Source organism: Fistularia commersonii, chromosome 3, assembly GCF_037954325.1.
Source record: "Fistularia commersonii isolate RoL2024-O1a breed Wild chromosome 3, RoL_Fcom_v1.0, whole genome shotgun sequence".
NCBI classification, from domain to species: domain Eukaryota; kingdom Metazoa; phylum Chordata; class Actinopteri; order Syngnathiformes; family Fistulariidae; genus Fistularia; species Fistularia commersonii.
In genome coordinates, this window is record NC_141286.1 from 27,009,391 (window position 1) to 27,032,891 (window position 23,501).

At 58.9% G+C, this 23,501-nt stretch overlaps 2 protein-coding genes across 2 annotated transcripts in view; one reads left to right on the forward strand and one right to left on the reverse strand.

Annotated features, from left to right (window-relative positions):
• The first annotated feature begins 941 nt into the window (after positions 1-941).
• Positions 942-21,138, forward strand: lgr4 (leucine-rich repeat containing G protein-coupled receptor 4). Its single transcript, XM_086144486.1, has 18 exons — positions 942-1,656; positions 6,306-6,377; positions 9,419-9,490; positions 10,018-10,089; positions 11,678-11,893; positions 12,937-13,008; positions 14,092-14,160; positions 14,595-14,666; positions 14,757-14,828; positions 14,960-15,028; positions 15,104-15,175; positions 15,325-15,390; positions 15,472-15,543; positions 15,749-15,820; positions 15,910-16,035; positions 17,138-17,235; positions 17,459-17,509; positions 17,598-21,138. Exons 1-18 carry the CDS (start codon positions 1,466-1,468, stop codon positions 18,977-18,979), a joined length of 2,916 nt encoding a protein of 971 aa, XP_086000612.1. The 5' UTR covers positions 942-1,465; the 3' UTR covers positions 18,980-21,138.
• A 1,159-nt stretch (positions 21,139-22,297) lies between these two features.
• mybpc3 (myosin binding protein C3) overlaps positions 22,298-23,501 on the reverse strand; it is a 19,247-nt gene continuing 18,043 nt past the window's right edge. Inside the window, exons 30-31 of the mRNA XM_086144488.1 lie at positions 22,722-22,908; positions 22,298-22,505 (exon numbers count right to left, since the gene is read on the reverse strand). Of these exons, the coding sequence (XP_086000614.1) occupies positions 22,477-22,505; positions 22,722-22,908 (216 nt within the window). The 3' untranslated portion in view covers positions 22,298-22,476. The remainder of the gene's footprint in view (positions 22,506-22,721; positions 22,909-23,501) is intronic.

Genomic DNA, 23,501 nt, shown 5'->3' on the forward strand with positions numbered 1-23,501 from the left:
CTGACTCGCTGCCTCTCAGGTGACGTCAGATCTTCTCAGGTAAACCCAGACGTCCTGGTTCCTGTCGCTCGCCACGTTTGGAGCGTCACTTTGAGCGAGGCAGGAACAGGAAGTTGTTCTGATCCAACGCACCCATACACCCGCACACACATGACCCCCCTCACACACACACACGCACAGCCTCCCAATATCCCCCCACACTCATGGTGTGTGTATGTGTGTGTGTGTGTGTGTGTGTGTGTGTGTGTGTGTGTGTGTGTGTGTGTGTGTGTGTGTGTGCGCGGTGCCCGTATTCCAGCGAGAGCTTGGGTATTTTTGGGTTATTGTGTGTTTGCATTTTTGTTTGTGTCCACATGCGTCCCTGTGTGAGTGTTCCTGAGTGTGTTTGCGTGTACGTGTGTGTGTACATGTACATTTGTTTACAGGCTTGTGTATTCTGATGTGTGGGTACATGTTTATGTTTGTGTGTGTTTCTATTTGCGTGTGTTTGTTTGTGTTTTAGTTTGTGGCCATTTTTGTGTGTCTGATGTGTGTATAGGCTTGTATGTGTATGTGAGTATGTGTTTGTGTATAGCTTTTGTGTGCGTGTCCATGTGGGGTATGTGTGTTTTCAATTGTATGTGTGTGCATGTCTTCTGTGTGGTTCACATGTGTACATTTGTGTGTTAATGTGTGTGTTCATTTGCATGTAGGTGTTTGTGTATAGGTTTTTGTGTGTCCACGTTAGTCTTTGTGCGTCCGTGTTTTCCTGTATATGTGTGTGTTGATGTGTGTGGCTGGTCCCGCCCCCCCCCGAGCTCGTCCGAGCGGGGCGGCGGGGTTCCGGGCCCAGTGCCGCAGGTTGTCCGGTAGGGTGAGCACGCCGCCGCTGTCAGGAGCCGCGGAGGGGGAGGGAGCGGGCGGAGGGGGAAGGGGGAGCCGGGGAGGGGCGGCGGAGCGGCGGGGGGAGCGGCGGAAGCCCGACGGTGAGCCGGAGAGCGAACCAGGAAAGAGGACGCGGCGGACCGGAGCGCCGCCGAGCGAGCCTTCAGCGCGGAGCCCGGAGCCCGGAGCCTCTCTGCCGGAGCGAGCCGAGCCTGGGACCCGGGATCGGCCCGGGATCGGCCCGCGGCCCCGCGGCCCCGCGGCGCCGCTCGTGTTTTTCACGCCGCGCGGACGCGGGACGTGTGTTTTGTGCGCCGTCGCTCGTTTTTGTCCGGGAAACGGTCGGCCGGGCGCCGTCCCCGGCCCCCTGCCCCCGGCCCCCGGCCACCGGATCCCCGGCCCGCCGATCCCCGGCCCCCGATCCCCCGATCCCCCGATCCCGGATCCCCGGTCCCTGGCCTCCGGCCACCCCGGACCGGGATCGCGGCTCCCCCCCGCTCCCCCTCCGGCCCCCCGCCACATGAGAACTCGACGGCCGGGATAGTCCAGACCGGAGCCGGGCCCCCCTTTCCCCGGGACCACCTGAACCGACGTGGACACGATGCGAGTGGATGTGCTGTGCGTGTGCGCGTGCGCGTGGTGCCTCCTCCGTCCCGCGGCCGCCGGTCAAGGACGCTCCACGCCGGCCGTGTGTCCGCCCGCCTGCAGCTGCGACCAGGACGGGGGGGCGGACTGCTCCGGGAGGGGGCTCACCGCCGTCCCCCGCGGCCTCAGCGCCTTCACCTACTTCCTGTGAGTACCGAGCCGCCGCCGCCACGCCACGCCGGACGGGGACGCGGGCGTGCACTTGTTCCAGCGCGACGTGGGCAGGGGGGGGGGTCACGACATGGTGCAACGAGGCCAGAACCGACATTCTGGTCCGGGTTCGGACGCAGTGCGTCATGTCCAGGGGTCCGTGGGGGGGGGGGGGTTAGTGCCTGGAGGTCTTTGGTTCTTCCGGACCCTCCTGGTGCTCCTGGGTCGCCCGGCCCCGTCCCAAAACCAATCACATTTCCAAAAATATCCAGTGGTGCAGGTAGGCCAGACCAGTGGACGGGTTCCTGTCTTTGGACTGGACCCGGAGCCCCAGAACCAGAGTAGGTTCTAGTTTAGGGTTACACTAAAAACTCAGTTCCACCTGAAGAGCACCAATGTTGTGAGGTTCCTTCAGGTGGACCCGGGTAGAACCCGGTTCTTGTTGGATCTGGGCCTCTGACCCACCACAACGTTCTCAGGTGGAAACGGTAGATGATTGTTGGAAGAAGAGAGTGTTTCACAAGCTGCCGGTTAATGATCTACTGACCCGCTCGCCACCTGAAGGGAGATCGGGACCCGCAGACCTCCTGGCAGCTCGGACCTTCGGCCCGACCTTCGCCTGACCTGGAGGGCGGAGACGGGTCCGGGCCCCGCACGTCCTCCAGGGGCCGTCCGGCTGCCGAAGGGGTACCCGGACCCGCCTTCGGACAGGAGGTTCCGGTCTTGGCGCCCTCAGACCTTCGCAGGTTCCTGGTCGTGGTCCAGACCTGGATTAGTGTGTTTAATGTTTAATCCTTCTGGTATTTTCCCTCCTGGAGCTTCAAGCGAACACGCAGCTCGCCGTCCTCTCATTGGCCAGCGGGCCATGAGGTCAGCGGCGAGGTCAGCGGCGGCCACAGAGGTCCGCCGCTTGTTCTCCCGCTGTTGGAGAAAACCATACCGAGCGGGTTCTTCTCGCAGGCTTGTTGTGCAAGTTACCATGGTAACCGGCCCGCGGCTCCTCTGTTAGCGGTCAGTAAACCGGGCCGGCGACCTCCCGCCGACGCCTCGGTCCCGGCGCCGACCTCCTGGATTTCGGTCGTTGCCTCCATGAGGACCCTCCGGACTCCTCCTGCTCCATCTCCTGCTCCGGGCCCAGGTCTGCGGAGACCTTCCTGAGATGGTCCCGCTGCCTTTCTTCTCCTGAGCTTTGCCGCTCCTCGCCGGCTCCGCTGTCGGTCGTCCTGATGCCGCCGTCTTTGGACGGAGGTCTTCAGGTCAGAGGAACCTGCAGCAGGTGCCTTCAAACAGCTGACGCCGGCCGTCGGAGTGTGAGCTCGGCGCCGATGCTAATCTCGCCTGCTACCTTTGCATATCTGACAGGAACCGGGTCCGTGCACGCCCCTGCACCGCCGTGCACGCCCCTGCACCGCCGTGCATGTCCCTGGCCGCTGTGCACGTTGGTGTCCTCCTTGGTCATGAAGTTCACCTGAAGACTTCTTGCTCCCTGACTGAAGTATTTCCGATGAAGCCCAGACCCAAGCACTTTTTACTTCCCCCTAGTACTTTGTATCTGCTCCTAGTACTTTGTATCTGCTCCTAGTACTTTGCTCTTGCTTCTAGTACTTTGCTCTTGCTTCTAGTACTTTGTACCTGCTTCTTGTACTTTCTATCTGCTTGTAGTACTTTGTATCTGCTTCTAGTACTTTGTATCTGCTTGTAGTACTTTCTACCTGCTTGTAGTACTTTGTATCTGCTTCTAGTACTTTCTACCTGCTTGTAGTACTTTGTATCTGCTTCTAGTGCTTTGTATCTGCTTCTAGTACTCTCTACCTGCTTGTAGTACTTTCTACCCGCTTCTAGTACTTTCTACCCGCTTCTAGTACTTTCTACCTGCTTCTAGTACTTTGTACCTGCTTCTAGTACTTTCTACCTGCTTGTAGTACTTTCTACCCGCTTGTAGTACTTTCTACCCGCTTCTAGTACTTTCTACCTGCTTCTGGTACTTTGTACCTGCTTGTAGTACTTTGTACCTGCTTCTAGTATTTTCTACCCGCTTCTAGTACTTTCTACCTGCTTGTAGTACTTTGTACCTGCTTCTAGTACTTTCTACCTGCTTGTAGTACTTTGTACCTGCTTCTAGTACTTTCTACCTGCTTGTAGTACCTGGCCTGCTGGAAGCGTCACCTTCCATCAGGAGGACAGACCTACTCTGGCTCTGCTCCTGTTCCACCAGCAAGGAACACACCGAGGTCTGCTTGTTCTCACCTACAAGTTAGTGTGTGTGTGTGTGTGTGTGTGTGTGTGTGTGTGTGTGTGTGTGTGTGTGTGTGTGTGTGTGTGTGTGTGTGTCAGTCACTCAGTTGGTGTGAGAGGAGTCAGCTGGAGCCCTGTACTCCTCCTGAGCTCCAGGGAACATGTTGGGCAGGAGAATGTCTCCCAGATACCTTTGGATGGAGATGTTGAGAAGATGTTCTTGCAGTTGTTCCTTCCCTTGGCATCTCCTCCCATCAAGCAGGCCAAGTCTGCTGAGCAGTTTGGACCCTGAACACTGGTTCCTCAGAGGGTGGCCTGAGTTTAGGCAGGAGGTGAGGTTCTTGAGGAGAACAAATATGGGTGTGTTCTACAGAGAAGAAGAGTTCATGTGTTGGACTTCCTCATGTTTACATGTTCAAGAGACGTTGAGGCCGGGAGGTGGGAGGAGCCCACCGGCAGGATCGGTGGCATCTGCTGTGGAAAAATGTGAGTGTGGGGAGGAGCAGGACGAGGAGGAGGAAGAAGAAGGACGAGGAGGAGGAGGCCTGCTCTGGTGGTTCTTCACCTGGCCAGCTCTGTTGGCCTGCTGCCTGTGTTGGGGGGCTATGTGTGTGGGTGTGTGTGTGTGTGTGTGGGTGTGTTGGGTATGTGTGTGGGGGGTTGTGTGTGTGTGTGTTTGGGGGTCTGAGCTGGTCCATCTCCGGTTGCCTCTATTTGGACTGAATGATACTTCTGTTCTGGTCCAGTGGAGGTGAAAGGCCCGGTCAGGCCCCCCCCCCCCCCCCCCATTATTATTGGATGTTTTCAAAGGCGTCGTGAACCACCAGGAACCTCCCAGTCCTCCCAGTCCTCCCAGTCCTCCCAGTCCAAGCCCTCAGAAAAAGGTGTCTGACTGGTAGAGGAGCTCAGAGGAGAAGCGCTTCGGCCGGAGTTTCTCCACCGTCCCTCCGAAGCGGCCGGTCGGCTCGCTCTGCCTCACTGTGACGTCACATCCTGAAGCTCCTGAAGCTCCTGAAGCTCCTGAGCTGGATCAGGCGAAAGTCCCAACACTCCAAGTTTTGGTTTCAGTGAAAGTGCTGGAATTATCTGCCTGGAAGAAGGTCAGCAGCAGCTGGGGCTGGTCCAGCTCCCACCGTCTGCTCCAAAGAGGTCCACGCCATCTGAGCGGGTCCCCGCCATGGGAAGGGCTTCTTCTCGGCGCTCGGGGTTTTTTCCCCGTGCGGCTTCGGGGAGCCCGTCAGCCCCGGCAGACGCGCACGTGTTCAGAATTCGCCCTCTCGGCCCTTTTTCCTCCTGCAAAGGCAGACGTTCCTCAGCCGGAGCCAAGCGGCACCTGGGATTAACATCTGCCTCCACCTGCGGGCGGAGGCTCCACCTCAGGCTCTGCTCGGGGAGCAGGACCTTGATGAGGAAAGCAGGAAAGCAGCCAGAGGCCCCGTCCTCCCGGCCTGGATAAGGCTGGGGGGGGAGGGGGGTCCAGAAGGTCCGGAGCGCCGGCGATGAGAGCGGCGAGGAAGCTCTGGAGGTGGACGCCGCGCCGCGGCTTCTTCACGGTGCCTTCAAGGTTCCGTCAGAGCCGCCATTTAAGGCCTCTGGCGGCCTGCAGGAGGACGGAGAGGAAGGGCAATCTGATCCTCCCAGGGATCGTGGGGCCCACAGCGTCCTGGAGGGTCCGCTCTGAAATTCAAGATGGCCAGTCAGAGGGGGAGGGGGCCGGGGGGCCGGGGGGGCCGGGGGGGCCGGGGAATTCCGGATGTTTTTTTTAGTCTGGAGTGGGTTTTTACACCCTGCTTTTCTCCGAGGCTGTGAGCTCCCACTCCTCCGGACCTCCTGAGCTCCCAGACCTCTGCGGGCTGGAGATCCACGTTCCTCCTCCGAAGCCTCCGGCGGCAGCGGCGACAGATCGGGTCTTGTGTACATACTTGTCAAGCTGCTACTCGCCCGTCCTCTCCTGCCGTGGCTCGGGGAGAGAAGGTCCCGGGGCGCCGTGGGAGGACGACCGGGAGGTGCAGGAACTTCATCTCCAGACATGAACATCAGCGTTTGGGCCTTTTTGTTTGTCATCAGAATGAAATGCACCTCCGGGGGAGGTTGTCATGTGACAATGGGGCGGGGCTTAGGCGACGGAGGGGCGGGGCTTTGGCGGCGCGCGGCCATCTCGGAAGCGGATGTTCCCGGTCGGGTTTCCGAGGTCCCCCTCGCACGCCAAGGTGTTGTGAGCGAGACTCCGGGCCGGCGGCTTCATCCTGAGGCGGAGGATGGATGAAGTGTAGGGACGCGCAGCGGCTGCCTTTCCTGGGCGGGAGGAGACGGTGGCGTGCAGGAGTCGCTCCCGGCCTCGTCCCGAGGAGCTCGCCGGCCGGGCTTCCGTCCGAGAAGCTTCTCACCCGAGTGTCCGTCTGTGCCTCCAGAGACCTGAGCATGAACAACATCACGGAGCTTCCGGCCGCCGCCTTCAGGACCTTCCCGTACCTGGAGGAGCTGTGAGTACAACCTTCCTGCCGCCGCCGCGTCACCGTGTGGGCGGAGCTTAGCCAAAGACACCCGTGCGCTCGGCGCGGGTCACATCTCCTCACAGAGGCTCAACGACCGACGTGACGTCGGCGAGGTCGGTCTCGGCGCCGACACGTGACCGGCCTGCCCGGCCGGCCCCTCCTCCCCTGCGGTCCGAGCGGGTCGGGTCTGGAACCCCCCCGGCGTGGACCCGTGGACCCCCCCGCAGCGCGTCCGTCAGCGGCGGAGGCTCCGCCCACCGCTCCGACCCGCTTTGTCAAGAGCCAATTTACTTTTCAGCACTTTGTGGAAAGGAATGCAGGGCAGGAAGGAGAAGGCCCGAACAATGGTTTCCACGGCAACGAGGCGAGAGCCACCCGTCCCGCCGGGACCTCCGCCGTCTCCGCCGGGGATGACGGATGGACGGGAGCCCAAGACCCGCGGGCCTTCGGCCGAAGGAGCCGATCCCTCCTTGGTCTTCAGATCAGATGGATCCAGAAGATCTCCCGAGCTCCTTGTGCTTCACCTGCGGTCCGTGAAGACGACGGCCCTTTCAGGCCTGGAGTTCCTCCCCGCTTCTTGTAGCCACGCTCTCCGGACGCCCAGGTTCCCCCCGGAGCTTCCAGACCGGGTCAGGTGGGACCCGGTGGCTCCGGCGGAGAAGAGCCGCGGCCCGACGCCTCCCGGGCCAGGCTCGGTTTGAGCGGCAAACAATTTCTCCTGCTTCTCCGCTGGTTCTCCTTGAACTCTGAGCCGGGAGTCTTGGAGGCGGAGCCTGGAGGTGAACACACAACATCTGACGCCGGCCCGAGGCGACAACGGCTCCCGGCCCGGTCGGCCTCCTCCCGGGCCCAGAACCTCCACACATCTGGTTTAATAGTCCTACAAGTCTGACAGCAGCTGAGAAAAGACTTCCTCTGGAATGGAAGCCGGGAGCATTCTGGGGTGAAGCTGAAGCCCAAAGAGCCTGGAGGTTCCTGTCAGAGGGATGTGAAGCACCCGGAGAACGTCATGTCACTCAGGAATCTGCCGACCGATCGTAGCTGTGAGTGCAGAATCAGTGGGACCCTCCTCACCCAGGCTGCTCATGAACCTTCAGAGAAGGAACTCAGGAGAATGTTCTCCTCCAGAAAGATCTCGGCCTTCAGAAGAGAAAAAAGTCTGATTGGACTTAAATCACAGAGAGAAGAAGATCCTGACCTTTGAGATGATGTAACGGCACAGCAGCCACCTGTGAGGCTGCTCACACACACACACACACACACACACACACGCACACACACACACTCAAGAGGAAGTGTTCGCTCAACAGGAAGTGAAAGGATTAATTCAACAGTTTTACTGAGCCAGACCAGCGCTGTGAGCTGATTGGCCGGGAGCGATCTGTGGGCGGAGCCTTGACTCACCTGGCAGGTCCGACATGTCAGACACACTCCGACCGCTCCTTGGACGCGTTCGTACTGCGGACGCTGATTGACAGGTGAGCTTAGGCTCCGCCCCTCCACAGGGGTTGGCTCCTTCCCCAGGAGAGAAGATTAACCAGAGTCATGTTGCTATTATTATTGCCTTAACAGAAGCATCACTCATATAATAGTTATACAAAGATTGATTTTAATAGCATTGTAGGAACCCAGCAGATACTGAGAGAACCTGGAGGAACCCAGCAGATACTGAGAGAACCTGGAGGAACCCAGCAGATACTGAGAGAATCTACAGGAACTCAGCAGATACTGAGAGAACCTGGAGGAACCCAGCAGACACTGGGAGAACCTGGAGGAACCCAGCAGATACTGAGAGAACCTGGAGGAACCCAGCAGAGACTGAGAGAACCTGGAGGAACCCAGCAGATACTGAGAGAACCTGGAGGAACCCAGCAGATACTGAGAGAACCTGGAGGAACCCAGCAGATACTGAGAGAATCTACAGGAATCCAGCAGATACTGGGAGAACCTGGAGACTCCTCACTGGCACGCACAGGCCTCCTGTGGGACTCCAACCAGGAACCTTCTGGCTGACCAAGGTCTGATGGAAGATCTTGAGTGGAACATCTGTGGTCCAAGGTTCATCCCAGACTTCAAATCAGGAGGAACGCCGTCCTCATTCTGAAGCGCCGCCGGCAGAAGAATCGGCATGAGTTCAGACACGTCTGCTGGAAGGTGAGAGATTCCAGGCAGGAACCTGGTGAAAGGAATGAACCTGACAGCCTTGACGTGGAGGTGAGGAGGAATCATCTGACAGGTGGAGGATCCTGGTCGGTGGCCTTTGGCCTCCAACAGGGTCAAGCTCTTCTGCAGGTTCTTATCTGAGCTCCGGCCTTTTATTCTCCTTCCGCCTGCAGCCGTGGCTTGTTTACCTGGAGGTTGTTTAGATGTTTCTCCTCGCGGAGCTTCTCCTTCTCCTCCTCCCACTTTCTGGAAGCCGCTAGCGTAGCGACATTCAGGCTAACTCACCGGAACGCGTCTTCTGCCTCGAACCCGGACCGATCCAGAGCGGGCGGCCGATTCGCTCGTCTCGGCGCTCCCGTCAGCTGATTGGCCGTCAGACCGGTGACATCACAGGTCCTCAAAGATGGTGGATGAATCATGTGATCGTCAGAGGAGATGAAGCTGGTTACACCCTCGGTCCTACGGTCTCCTGTCAAACATCTAACCTCAGCTGTTCAGGACAAGTCATGGAGAGAAGATGGACCTTACAGTCCCGTTCATCAACCCTCAGATGGCCTTCAAGCCCGACGTGTGGAGCTGTTGAGGGTTCTGGGGGTGGAGGTGGAGAGCAGGAGGTGGAGAGCAGGAGGTGGAGAGCCGGAGGTGGAGGTGGAGAGCAGGGGTGGAGGTGGGGGAAGGGCGTCCAGCCAGATGTTATCTGCAGAGGGTGGCAGGAAGGGACAGCAGGCCGAAGCACATGTCGTCGTCACGTCGCGCCCGTGTTTGTCGGACGGCGAGGTGCTAATCTGAGGCGTGGACGTGAAGGAGGTTCTCCAGGCCTGACTGGGTGACTGTGGGAGGTTCTAACCCTGGATCTCCTTCACCAGGAGACTGGCGGGGAACGACTTGTCCTTCATCCACCCTGAGGCCTTGTCTGGACTGCAGCAGCTCAAAGTCCTGTAAGCACACACACCCTCCTCGCCGCCGCCGCCGCTGCTGTCAACACACCCAGGCAGACACACGCACGCAGCACTCACACACACACACACACACACACACACACACACACACACACACACACACTCACACACACACACACACACACACACACACACACACACACACACACACACACACACAAACACACTGGGGGTGGGTGGAGGGCTAAATATTTCTGTTTGCTGAAACACTCTGTTGCCTTGGGTGACTGCGGCGCTCAGACGCTCTGCTCCCACAAAGATCTGGCAGCTCCAGAGCAGAAGACCTGGTGCCGCCTGTCAGTCACGTCCATCCACCTGAAAAAGCTCTGAAAAAGCTCTCCATGAAGTTCAGACGAACCGCACGAGCAGTAAACCCGGGCCCGTTAGTGGGCCCGCAAGCCAATCGGGGTCCGTTAGCGAGTCCAGGAACCAATCAGATGGAGGAAGCTCGTGGTCCAGGAGCCGAAACCAGAACCTGCTCACCTTCACCCTGTGCTCCCCGTCAGGATGCTGCAGAACAACCAGCTGAAGACGGTACCCAGCGCTGCCCTCAAGCACCTGTACTCCCTCCAGTCGCTGTGAGTCTCTCTCACACACACACACACACACACACACACACACACACACACACACACACACACACACACACACACACACACACAGGTATCCTGTGGAGTTGATTGGACCACCCTCATCCTGGCCGGGTTCTCATTGGCCCAGGAGATTCCTGTCACTGGCCAGAACGGGACGCCTAGCTTCGTTTGTTAGCCTCGGCTAGCGGTTAGCGGAGAGAAACCGGATCTTGCGGTGGGCGACAGGAAGTTGTCCCGTGAGTTTGGACACTGCGGGCGGAGGTCCCGGCGGCGAGCCCAGGTCCGCGGTTCGTGGAGGAGCGAGCGCTGCATCTGCGGTCGCTTGGCTTCCTGTTCGCTCTGTAAACCGAAGCTACCTCAGAACCCTGGCGGTGGAACGTCGGGCCGCTTGGATGTCGGCCTCAGCATCTGCCGGCTCTTCAGCCCCACAGCGCCCCCGCAGGATGGGGGTGGTATCACAGGGCGATGGCTGATAAACAGCTCGGCTTATCATTCATTCCTTGGCGGCGCAGCGGGTGCACACACCTGCCCTCCAACCAGGTATTCCTGCAGGTCTTTGTTCTTCTCGTAGGAGAGGGAAGGGCGTGGATGTTAATTACTGTGTAATTATGTTTGTTGTAGCCGCGAAGGCGTTGTTTGCTCACGCAGAGAAGCTTCTGGTAATGACAGCTGATGAAGGTGGAAGCGCCCGGCAGCTCTACCCGCTTTCTGCAGGCGTTCCACAAGTTGTGCGATGGAGGTTACGCCCCGCGTTCCTCTCACGGGGCCTGGAGACCTCCTGCAGGTTCTGGTCCGACATCAGATCCTCCTCTGTCTGCCTGCGTCTTGTTGGTGAACTGCCGTTTAGGGGTTGATACGAGGCAGCGTGAGAGCAGCCGTGGCGTCTGCGCTACAAACTCTGGCAATGACCAAAAGACAGGAGGCAGAGCTGGAGGTCACACAGATGAAGATGTTGAGAAGAAGAAGAAATGGTGTTTTGGGTTGCCTGTGCGTCCGTCCGTGGGTGATTGGCGGTTTGTAGTTTTCCTTTCTGCCCGGTTAGCTCGCCCGCTGGCTAGCTCGCCCGCTAGCTAGCAAGCTCGCTCGCTCGCTCCTGAGCGTGCGTCCCGTCCCGAGGTGGCCATGTTGGCGTCCTCGCCGCCTCCGGTGACCTCTGCGACGGAGCCATGGAGGGCGGGTCCGACTGGAGATCCCCGCCGACCCCCCCCCCGCTCCGCCAGGGTCTTCGGGTCTTCTCTCAGGACCGGATTCGGAGAAGTCCTTCAGGCCCGGGTTCCTTGCAGACACCGGAGGGCCGTGGAAGGAGGCGGGGCGTCCGAGGAGATCCTGGATCAGGCGGTCTGATCCTGGAGGGTCCGGGAGCGGGCGTAGAAGTTGCGGAGCTTCGGCCCCTCGGCGTGGGTGGAGAGCGTGGGGGTGGAGGGGGTGAGCGAGCGGCTCCGAGGTGAGTCACAGGAGGAATCCACCCGGCGGCTTGTCATTCTTCGGCCCCCGTCAGGAGTCTCCAGGGTGGAGCGGAGCTCCTCAATCCGGCCGTTCGTCTCTGACCTCGTTCGGTTCTTCTGTTTTTCAGCCGCCTCGACGCCAACCACATCGCCGCCGTTCCAGAAGACAGTTTTGAGGGTCTTCAGCAGCTGCGACATCTGTGGTTGGACGACAACAACCTGACGGAGGTTCCCATCGGCTCCCTGAAGCACCAGGGGAACCTTCAGGCCCTGACCTTGGCGCTCAACGGCATCGTGCAGATACCGGACAGCGCCTTCACCAACCTCTCCAGCCTGGTCGTGCTGTAAGTCTCTGACATTTGAGGTTTTCTAGTTTCAGAACACCTGCAACATCAGACCTTCTTCAGAGGTCTCTGTAAACCACGCGGAAGAGTCGCGGCTGCTTCTGTGAACGCTTCGTTCTCGCCGCAATGACAGTCACATGGTTGTTGAGGACCTCCTTGGACCGACCCCGGGCCCGGGATTTAAGCCAGATGGTTTCAGTGGTGGGAAGTTCTTCTCGCCGGGTTCCTCAAATCACTATCGCAGCAGGAAGAACCTGCCGGTGAGCTTCACAGAGCCATCATGAAAGAGGCGCTTGGCCAGAGAGCCGTCCTGGTCCCTGGAGAAACCTGAGGAACCGGTTGAGTCCAGATGATTCAGGAGTTGTTAGTCAGAAGGTGCAGTCGCTCTAAAACACAGAACGCACTTGCAGCTACGCAGAGATGTGGCCTTCAGCAGAACCTCCGCTCTCAACGTGGAAGCAGCTCGAGTGGGGGGTAACTAAGACCCACTCCCACCCAGACCCACTCCCACCAAGACCCACTCCAACCCAGACCCACTCTAACCCAGACCCACTCCCACCCAGACCCACTCCCACCCAGGGTGGGGGGGCAGCTCAGACCCACACAGACACAAAGGGCTCAACAAAAATAGCAAGATGGTTCTTCAATGTTTGAAAGATAAAACAGTCAAAGAGTCCACCTTTTTACCACACACACGCACACACACACACACACACACACACACACACACACAGGAACATAAAACATAAACACACCCACAAGCACACACATGCAGGCACATTTTGCTGCAGGGCTTCTCTAAACATGTCAGAATAAACAGGAAGACGAGGCTGCAAATCTGTTAGACAAGAAAGGTGCACCTAGTCCACACACACACACACACACACACACACACACACACACACACACGTACGTACATTCATACCCACAAACACAGACACACACACCTGACTGACAGTTGGGGTGTTGATGTGGGTTTCATTTGGACGCTGGCTGAAGGTTTGTCCTGAGACTGTGGATCTGATCTTCTACTGTTTGTTTAGACATCTCCATAACAACCGGATCCAGGAGATGGGAGACCAGTGCTTCGCTGGCCTGGTGAACCTGGAGACGCTGTAAGTTTGCTGTGTGTGTGTGTGTGTGTGTGTGTGTGTGTGTTTGTGTGTGTGTGTGTGTTTGTGTGTGTGTGTGTGTGTTCTCCCCGCCCAGCTCTGCTCAGTCCTCTAGACGTCATTGTGTTCACTTCCTTCTCTAATTGCTGTGGGATAAATAGAGCAAAGTCCATGATGCTTATCAGCTCTGCCCTCCCACTCTTCTCCTCCGCTTCCTGCCGGCCGGGCGCCAGCCTCACCTCCTCACTTCCTCACCTCCTCACCATCTGACCTCCTCACCTCCTCACCATCTGACCTCCTCACCTCCTCACTTCCTTACCTCCTCACCATCTGACCTCCTCACCTCCTCACTTCCTCACCTCCTCACCATCTGACCTCCACACCTCCTCACTTCCTTACTTCCTCACCTCCTCACCTCCTCATCTTCACACCTCCTCCTGACCTCCTCACTTCCTCACCTCCTCGCCTTCTCACCATCTGACCTCTCACCTCCTCACCACCTCACCTCCTCCTGACCACCTTCTCTTTTCGCCTCCTCACCACCTCACCTCCTGACCTCCTCACCCTCTCACCTCCTCACCACCTCACCTCCTCCTGACCACCTTCTCTTTTCGCCTCCTCACCTCCTCACCTCCTCACCTCCTCACCTCCTCCTGACCTCCTGACCTCCTGACCTTTGGTCCTCCGTCCGGTTCCTCGCCCGGCTCCTCAGACCTTCAGGAGTTCGGCCCTGGTTCTGGTGTGCAAACGGAGCGCGTAGGAGGCGGCGTTTCTCGGCCGCAGATGGAGCTCCGTCAGAGGTTCCTCTAAATCACATAGTTTCCACGTCTCGCTGCCCGAAGGCGACATCTCCGGGCCCCGGGATTGATGTTCTTACCGCTGACAGTGGAATGAGGGTTTGCCTCCAGGAGGAGATCTGTCAAAGATAAACAATCGTAAACGCCGGAGAAGAACTTTATGATGGGCGGGAGGCCGGGGGCCGACTGGCGTCTGACTCGGCCCCGGTTTCGGTTCCCCGGGGGTTCTTCTCGCGCCGTGACCTCCGAGCGGAGATGCTGACCGGACGTTTGGTCTCTTTCGTTGCAGAGACCTGAACTTCAACAACCTGAAGATTTTCCCCAGAGCAATAGAAGCCCTGCCCAAGCTGAAGGAGCTGTGAGTACGAGGGCAGGTCCCACACACCTCCACCTTCAGCAGAAGGACACGCCGGCTCAGACCGGCGGAGTAGGTTTCCGTCCACGTGCACCTCCACCAAGGTCCAGGAGAGGGAAGGGAATAGATAGACTTCAAGCAGCCCCAGTTTCCCAGGATTCCGTGCATTCCAGTCGGAGGAGGTCCCGGTGGACCTTCTGCCATCCAGAGGGACTCCTTAGAAAAACGTCTCATGAGAAATGAGCAATAAATGGAATCCGTTGTTTTTCAGTTCAGTCTTTCAAACGGGAAGAGAAGACCTTCTGCTCCGAAGGTCAGAGGCGGCTTCTTCTCCGCGGCGCGACAGCAGGACCTGCAGGATAGTTGCAGGCCTCCATGTCTCATCTTCATGCGTTTTCCCTCACGGCAGAATGTTCTCCCTGACCTTCTGTCCACAGCGGGTTCCACAGCAACGATATCGCCTCCATTCCCGAGGGCGCTTTCCACAACAACCCCCTGCTCAAAACCATGTAAGCTCCTCAGACCTTCTCTCCGAGGTCCGAGAGTTCGGTTCCGTCGGTGCCGACTAAATGATTCGTCCCTCTGCTTCTGACCTCCAGACACCTCTACGACAACCCCCTGGCCTTCGTGGGAGCTTCGGCCTTCCAGAACCTGTCGGACCTCCGCTCTCTGTGAGTCCCCAGAAGTAAACCGTCACCTTCTGCGGAAACCGAGGGGCCTCGGAGTCTCTGGGAGGTTCCTGGTTCATGTTCTTGCGTCCCGAGTCTTGCTCTGTGTGATGGTTCCTCCCCCTGTGGTCCAGGATGCTGCGTGGGGCCAGTAAGATGCAGGACTTCCCCCTCCTCACCTGGACCAACAACCTGGAGAGCCTGTGAGTGGACCTCAGGGGGTTCTCCACACCTTCTGCCGCGTCTGCCGCGCTGACCGCCGTGTCTCTGCTTTCCAGGACGCTGTCGGGAACCCAGATATCCTCCATCCCCGCTGGTCTGTGCGAAGACCTCAAGCTGCTCCGCACGCTGTAAGAAGGGCTCGAATGACCGAACCAGATCTTTCCATCAGGACGATCTCGGCTGCTTCTCTGTCTCCGGACGCTCGTGGTGCAACATCTGGCCCGGAGCTGTTCTCGTGGAGACGTTCTTGTCAGCTAACGTTTGTGTCTCCTGGCAGAGACCTGTCCTACAATGAGTTGGAGACGATCCCATCCCTCCAGGGCTGCGTGCAGCTGCAGGAGATGTACGTGAGCAGGTCTTCACAGAGATCTTCTCCCATCGCTGAACGATCTCTGATCTGAAAGCTTCATTTCATTTCAAACAGAAGCCTCCAGCACAACCGCATCCAGCAGATCCACAGGGACACCTTCCAAGGCCTCGCTGCCCTGCGCTTACTGTGAGTGCGTCCTCACACACACACACACACACACATGCTCACACACACATGCTCACACACACACACACACACGCTCACATAGATGTCGGCGCACAGACGCGCACACACACACACACACACACACACACACGGACGGACACACACTCGCACCCCCGCCTGCTGTGAGGCTAAAGCTGCAGGTGTGGATTGCTGCGTTTCCCTGCAGAGACCTGAGCAGGAATGAGATCCGGGTTCTCCACAGCGACGCCTTCCTGTCCCTCTCAGCCCTCACCAACCTGTGAGTAGAACCTCCCCAGCAGAACCCGGCGATGCCCGGTTCTTCATCCTAGAGGTGTAACAGAACACGCGTGACCTCCTGTGCCGCAGAGATCTGAGCGTGAACTCCCTCACTGTCCTGCCGACGTCCGGCCTGAGTTCCCTCAGCCAGCTGAAGCTCTCGGGGAACCCGCAGATGAAGAACGTGCTCAACACCAGAAACTTGCCCAAGCTCAGGTGAGAACCTGCATCAGATGAACGCAGAGGTCAAGAAAGGCTCAACCGCGATTAATAAACGATCGACCCGATTGGTCAGCGGTATCTTCTAGCTCCGCCCAGAACCTCCCCCGTCTTATTAAAGCCCAATCAACCGATGGACGTGTCAATCAGAAGATGCAGAAATGAGTCCTTGAACCCACGCAGAACTTTCATTCTCAAACCCCGACCAGAACCTGACCCGCAGAGACTCTTGATATGTGGCCGACCCGGAAGGCTTCAGCTGGTGGAAGTGACAGATGGGGGTGGGGGGGGGACGAGATGGTGCAGGACGGCACGGTATGGGATTTTGAGGGACAATATGGGAGGTTCTCGGGATGTTGCAAGATGTTTGGGAGATAACGGGCCGTTTCAGGATTTTATGGGACGCTACCTGATGTTCCAAGACAATATGGGTTGTTGTAGGACATTGCAAGACATCACAATATGGGCTGTGACCGGGACCTGCGGGGCACTGGAAGCCTTCTAAGGAGGTTCGGGAGGCGACTCGAAGGTGCAGGACGTTCCAGGACGTACCTTCCAGGACGTTGCAGGCTGTTACCGGAGGTTACTGGAGTTCACTAGAGGTACCGGGAGATTACTAGAGGTTCCAGGATGTTGCAGGAGCTTCCAGGAGGTTCCATGACTGTGACACCTGCCAGGTCCCGTTTTTGTCCAAATACGAGCCTCTTCCCGTAAACGTGTTGTTTCAAGCTGCAGGATTCTTTCCTTTCTCAAACCTGTTTGCCTGCTTGCACGTGACGAGTCGGACCGTACCACCCGTGGGCCTCCGGGGGGGGAGGAGCTTCTCAGGCCCGGTTCTAGTTTCTCCGTAGAACAGAAGGTACCAGGAGGTTCTCTCCTGAACAGAACAAATAGCCGCGGTCCGCGGCAGCAGCAGGTGTTCTCTGGAATTTAATGACAAAATCAGACGCTGCGTTTGTTTTCTGCACGGCAGCCGTCGCCGTGGAAACTTCCAGGAGCCCTGGAGTAAAGATCGGAGGGGGCCGATTTTCCCCGCCAGCACTTTATTTATGCATTTTCCATCTGCGGCAGAAGCTGAGGCCTGCTTGTTTGTCCACAGGTCCATCTCCGTCCCCTACGCCTACCAGTGCTGCGCCTTCGTGGGCTGCGACCCGCTGACCGGCCCCGAAGAACACGGCGCCAAGAAAGCGGCAGGCGGTCAGAACCTTTCCACATCTTCCCTCCATTCGCACCTCTAGCTCGGTCCTCCAGATCTCCGGGACGGACCCGAGTCCGCGGACGAATGTCCTCCCGGTCGGCTCCTGTCCGTCCCTGGTCCTGGACCTCCGTCCCGACCGGTCGGCCGCGGGACTCCAACAGGAAGTAGATGACTCACGTCATTCGCCGCTCCTTTTGACGCCGGTGTCTGCTGTGCTTTCAGGAGAGGATCCGGAGCGGGTCTCCATGGTCATGCACTGCTCTCCTTCTCCAGGTAGGAGCTTCTTATCTCCTCGCTCTCCTGCTGGTGTGACATTACGATCGCCTGCCGTGTTGAGCCGACTCCTTCCCTCCCCCTCCAGGAGCCTTCAAGCCTTGCGAGCACCTTCTGGGAAACTGGATGATCCGGCTGACGGTCTGGTTCATCTGCGTGGTGTCCTTGGTCTTCAACGGCCTGGTGCTGGTGGCCACCTTCTCCCGCCGGCCGTCCGGCCGCCCCCGCTGCCTGAGCCCGCCCCTGGCCGCCAGCAGGCTGCTGATGGGGCTGTTGGCGGCGGCCAACCTGCTGACGGGGCTGTATGTGGGCGCGCTGACGGCGCTGGACCTGGCCACCTGGGGCTCCTTCGCCCGGTTCGGGGTGTGGTGGGAGACGGGCGCGGGATGCCGGGCGGCCGGGGTTCTGGCCGTGTTCTCCTCGGAGTGGGCCGTCCTGCTGCTGCTGCTGGCGGCGGTGGAGCGCAGCGTGTCGGTCCGGGCCGTCCTGGGGAAGGTCATGATCTCGCAGCGCGGGAGTCCGGGCGGCCGCCGCGGCTGCTGGCGAGGAGACGGCCGCTTCGGGCCGGCGGCGGCGCTGCTGGGGCTGCTGGCGGGGGGCGGAGCCTGCCTGCCCCTGCTGACCTTCGCCCAGCAGTCGTCCCCCCTCTGCCTGCCCTTCGCCCGGGGAGAGAGCGCCGCCCTGAGCGTCGCCGTGGTCCTGGTGCTGCTCAACGCGCTGGCGTACCTCTTCACCGCCGCCGTCTACACCCGGCTGTACTGCCACCTGGGCCGGGCGGAGCTGGCCGACCCGGAGCAGACGGGGGCGCTGCGCCACGTGGCCTGGCTCATCTTCACCAACTGCATCTTCTTCTGCCCCGTGGCGGCGTTCTCCTTCGCCCCCCTGCTGACCGGATCCGCCGCCGGCGGCCCCGAGATCGCCAAGTCGGTCACGCTGATCTTCTTCCCGCTGCCGGCGTGCCTGAACCCGGTCCTCTACGTGTTCTTCAGCCCCGCCTTCAGGGAGGACTGGAGGCGGCTGCGGGGCTGCCGGCGCCCGGCCAGGGGCGCCAAGGCCGGCGGCGAAGGCCCCGCCGAGGACGGCGGCGGAGGTGGCTCGGAACTGACGGACGGAGGGTCGTCCGCCCGGTCGGGCTTTGACTGCGGGGCGTATTCCCAGCTGGTGTGCGAGCACTGCGAGGCGGAGCTGCACGCCAGGACCTGCTCCTCTCCGGCCTCCGCCTGCAGACACTTGGTGAAGTCCCACAGCTGCCCCGCCCTGCCGGCCGGGGCCGCCGGCTGCCGGCGCGCCGAGGGCTTCTGGGCCGACGGGGGGACGCCGTCCGCGCAGTCGGAGTACGCCGACGAGGGAGACTCCTTCGTGTCGGACAGCTCGGACCAGGTCCAGGCCTGCGGACGGGCCTGCTTCTGTCAGAACCGGGGCCTGCCCCTGGTCCACTACTCCTACAATGTACCTCGAGTCAAAGACTGAGGAGGCCGGGTGGTGCGGCGGCGAGGGGGGAGGAGCGTTTCGGCCGGCACTTCACTGAGCGAAAGGATTCAAGCAATCATTTAAAGGGAACTCGGTCCACCTCCCGCACCAGGACTGTCCAACGGAGCGCCTGGCCCCCTGGACGATGCACAGACCTCACGGGGATCCACCCTGGGCCGGGTGGGTCCTGGGGCGATAGATCCCGGAGCGGGTGGGTCAGCGGATCTCCCCCCCCCCCCCCCGCCCGACCGCCGACCGGCCGACGGTACGAATGGACGGCGCCTCTGCTTTAGGGCACCCAAAGGTAGCGGGAGCAGCGGGTTACTGTTGTAGCGGCGCTGCTATTTATTGTTCTGGACGCAGGAGATTCCAGATGAACCAGAGCTTCTCACATGTTAGAACAGGTTTGTTGACCAGGAGAACTCTCTGGCTGAAGCGCCATGACAGATTAGAACCGGTACAGCGTTAACTCCTGTTTTTGGTTTGTTTGTTGTCCCACGGCCGCCGCCTTATTTCCCCGCCGCCGGGAGCTTCGGGCCTCGTTGGACTTTGATTGGATGAAAAGACGAGGAGCCGATAAGAACCTCCTTCCCGCCTCCGCAAAACAAAAAGCTTAGCACTTCAGGGAGTCGCGTATTTGCTTATGACACGTTCACCCATTCAAAATGGCCGCTTGAGGGTCAGGCGGTGGAGGCGGAGACTCTCACAGCCTCACCTGACCTGAGAAACCTGGCCGCGGAGATCTTTGGTGAAGCCAACCACCCCTTTGGTGAACATCTGATGGCTCCTTTTAATCGACTGGCATCAAGAACTGTCCAGATGGACGGACGGACTCGATTCACTGGTGTGAATTCAGAACCGTTAGATGACCCCCTTTAGCCTCTTAGCCTGTAAGACGCCGTGGAGGGTTTATTATCCCGCGAGCAGCGGTGAGTCTCCCGCTGCCGCAGGTCCGACCCTACGGCAGGAGGACGCCGCCGATACCAGCCGCCGACGTTCAGATCGATGCCGCGCTGCCTTGGAGGACCGGCGCCGATTAACATTCCTCCTCGGCTGTCCCGCCTCCGTCCCGGTCCTGATGTGGCGGGGCTGCGATGTCAACCGTCTTCTGCTCCTCGACTTCTAGGACCGTCTGCGATGCGGTCGTCGGTCGAACCCCAGACGTCGATTTGGATCCGCGGCCAACAGATGGTCTCTGTTGGAGGTCAACACACAGCGGGTCCACAGAAACCAGCGTGGAACCCGTTCAGTCTCTCTGAGACCTTCAGCGCTGGTCTGAAGGTGCTGGAGGAGCTCGGGAAGCTGCAGCAGACCCCAGAAACATGGAAGTCAGAATGTAAACACAGGACGGCCAGCTGAGTCAACAAGCGCAGGAGGGTGTGTGTGTGTGTGTGTGTGTGTGTGTGTGTGTGTGTGTGTGTGTGTGTGTGTGTGTGTGTGTGTGTGTGTGTGTGTGTGTGTGTGTGTGTGTGTGTGTGTGTGTGTGTGTGTGTGTGTGTGTGTGTGTGTGTGTGTGTGTTCACATGGTGTCCTGAAGTCAAGTGACAGGAGCCTTGATGACGGAAACACCTACAGTAAGGCAGATGCGGGTTGAAGGTGTGTGTGTGTGTGTGTGTGTGTGTGTGTGTGTGTGTGTGTGTGTGTGTGTGTGTGTGTGTCAGGCTGGGCCGCTGTGCACACCGGGCAGTCACGCCCTGAGAACATGTATCCACAAGTGCACGTCATGTGAGTGCTCAGGAATTTGGGGAACGTAGGGAACCGTCTCCCCGGCAGCAGGCCTCTGGTCTTCTCCGGGAGGTTCTCCTGAAGTTCTCCGGCCCGGTTCTGTTTGAGGTTCCGATGTTTCCTCCCGTGTTGAATGGCGGCCAGCAGGCAGCGGGCCTGGCCGCTCCAGAAGCTACCTCCTCCACTGCAGCGCTCCGGTTCCTCCGGAGCTCCTTCTCTTCTCGCCCGTTCGGACGCCAACGTTCTCTGACAAATAATGGGAGGAATCTTTGTACTGTATACTGTGATTTTTTTAACCAAATACTTCTTGTTTTATCTTTTGTAGAGCAGAGATGATCTTCTGAAAGTCCTTCAGTCCAAATCCAACCTTCTGTAGCTTCTCTTTTTTTATCCATGTAGAAATAAAATCTATCAATTGTGAACGAATCAAAAAACCGAGGACTTTTATTGGCGCTCCACCTTTGCAGGTCCCGGGAACCTTTCGCTTCTCCGTCCATTCCTGCAGCTCCTTCATTCATCCATCTTCTGGAATGCCGGGGAGGGGGCGGAGCTTAACTTGGACGTCTCAGCTGTCAATCATCCATCCATTCACCCTCTCATTCACCCCTCGGACCATCTTCAGTCTTCAGTGCGCCCGCCGACTGAATGTGGAGCCTGGAGAGGAGCAGACCACAAGCCTCGCTCCTCATGAGGTACAGAAGAACGACTTCAGGTTCCACAGAGAAGATAGAGGACACCGATGGAGCGCCATCAGAAGAGGAACCGCCGGGTCGGGCCTGTCGCTCTTCATCCCGCCGATCCAGGGACCTCCGTCTGTTCTGGAGAGGCTGGTCTGGGTCGTGTTCCATCAATGATCTCAGAAACCCCCGTTCCTCCACGGACACGACCGGCGAAGGTCAGCAGCAGATGGTTCTGCGAGCGCTGACGTGAAAGCCCTCTCAGCTCCTCCCCTCCTCGGTCCGAAGACGGAAGAAGGTTGATCTCTGAGCGGCCGTTTTCCGAGCCCGGCGCCTTCTGTCCCGTCCGGGTTCTTCACTTCAAGTGAGTCCAGGGGCGAGGAGCTCGGCACCGGCAAGGTCTGCAACTCAAAGCTGAACGGGAATCGGTCAGGAGGAGCTCGTCAGAGCTCGTGAAGATCCGGTACCGCGGAGGTCCTGCATGTGCGCCGGGACGCCGGTCTGGGTTCCCGGTCTTTGATGGTTCGATCGAATGAGGGCCGGCTTTTCACAGAACTCCTGCTCCCTCGCTCTGTAGGCTGAAGGTCACCTCCCCCCTCGCTGGGAGAAGCTTATGGAGACAAAAGTAAACCCTGTCGGTGACCCGGGTCTCCTCGGCGAGCTTCTGGGCCCTTCAGGGCGGACGGACGCCTCGGCAGCCGCGCGGCCATATTCACATCGAAGGACCCGACGGCCGAGAAGCGGCAGGCGTTCCGCCTCCCCGACACGCCAGGATTTCTCCGCTACGTCACCTCCACCCCCCCACCGCACACGCCCCCTGCTGGAGGCCTCAGGAGGCGCCGGAACATCTCGTCCCCCGACACCTCCTGCCGGCAGCACCTGCGGCAACCAGGACGTCCCACCAAGCAGACGCGTGACCTTTGCCCCAGGCTTTATTCTGCTTGCACGCTGCCATCCGAAGGCGAGCTCCGGCAGCCAATCAGGAGGCAGACAGTGTGACACACATCAAACATCAGCGGTGAAGGAGACCGGCCTCCTGGAGACAGGAACCTCTGGAGGAGCAGGAGACGGCGAGGAGGAACCCCCGCCCGGTCCTCACTTCTTCTCTTCTCGGGCGGTCGGAGCTGCGGGACGAGAAGAGCCGGAGGCGTCACTTTGTCCGGCGGCGAAACGGATTTCAAAGTAAAAGACAGCAGAAGATCTTCATGACCACCCTCGGAGCCTCGGAGGCCGGCGCCTTCTCCTCTCAGAACAGAACGGTCTAAGCCAGATCGTCGGCTCTGGACCACCGGCCGAGGGGCGATGAAGACGGTCTGCTGGTGGAGGATCAGAACACTCACGGCGGACTTCCAGCTTGCACTCCACCACGTCCTCCCCGCTGGCGTTCACCGCTTTGCACGTGTAGACGCCGCCGTCGAACGGACAGGGCTTGCGGATCTCCAGCGTCAGAACGCCGTGTCTGCTCAGCATGCGGTACTTGGCTTCGTTCGTGATGTCCATCTTGTTCTTGAACCAGGTGACCTTGGGCTGACCGGAGGAGACGGGAGGTCAGTACCTTCACAAACATCACCGCCGTAGACGTCGGCCTCTCGGGAACCGACGCACGTTCCCGGCGGGCTGAAGGTTCCTGTGGTCCCTCAGGTTTCACCACAACGTTCATCACCTTCTGCTGCCAACGGAAGACCTGGACTCTGACCCTGGAGAACCTTGAGGGCCCCAGGCGGGTTCTTGTTTAATATATGTACTGTTTGTGAATTGGTGTGTATATATTATTGTGTGTGTGTGTACGCGTACACACACATATATATATATATGTACGTGTGTACGCACACACACACACACACACACACACACACACACACACAAATACATGTGTGTGTACACATGTGTGTTTACATATATGTGTATAGATACATAAATATACACACACATTCATGTGTATTTACACATCTGGGTGTGTGTGTGCGAGTGTGTGTGTGTGTGTGTGGTTTGTGTTTGTTGTGTAAATTGTCCCCTGGATGAGACACCAAGTTCAATCGTCTCTCTGTCTAGTATTTATTGTAAATCCAGATCTATCAGAGATGTTATTGATGATTTGTGCCGCCTGTCTTTGCGCCGCG

What these genes read in the sequence shown, in the direction of transcription:
- lgr4 (XM_086144486.1), top strand. Translation starts at nt 1,466, where the DNA reads ATGCGAGTGGATGTGCTGTGCGTGTGCGCGTGCGCGTGGTGCCTCCTC. An exon ending in CTGTACTCCCTCCAGTCGCT is followed by an intron (nt 10,090 to 11,677) that starts GTGAGTCTCTCT and finishes TCTGTTTTTCAG; the next exon opens with CCGCCTCGACGCCAACCACA. An exon ending in CTCGCTGCCCTGCGCTTACT is followed by an intron (nt 15,544 to 15,748) that starts GTGAGTGCGTCC and finishes GTTTCCCTGCAG; the next exon opens with AGACCTGAGCAGGAATGAGA.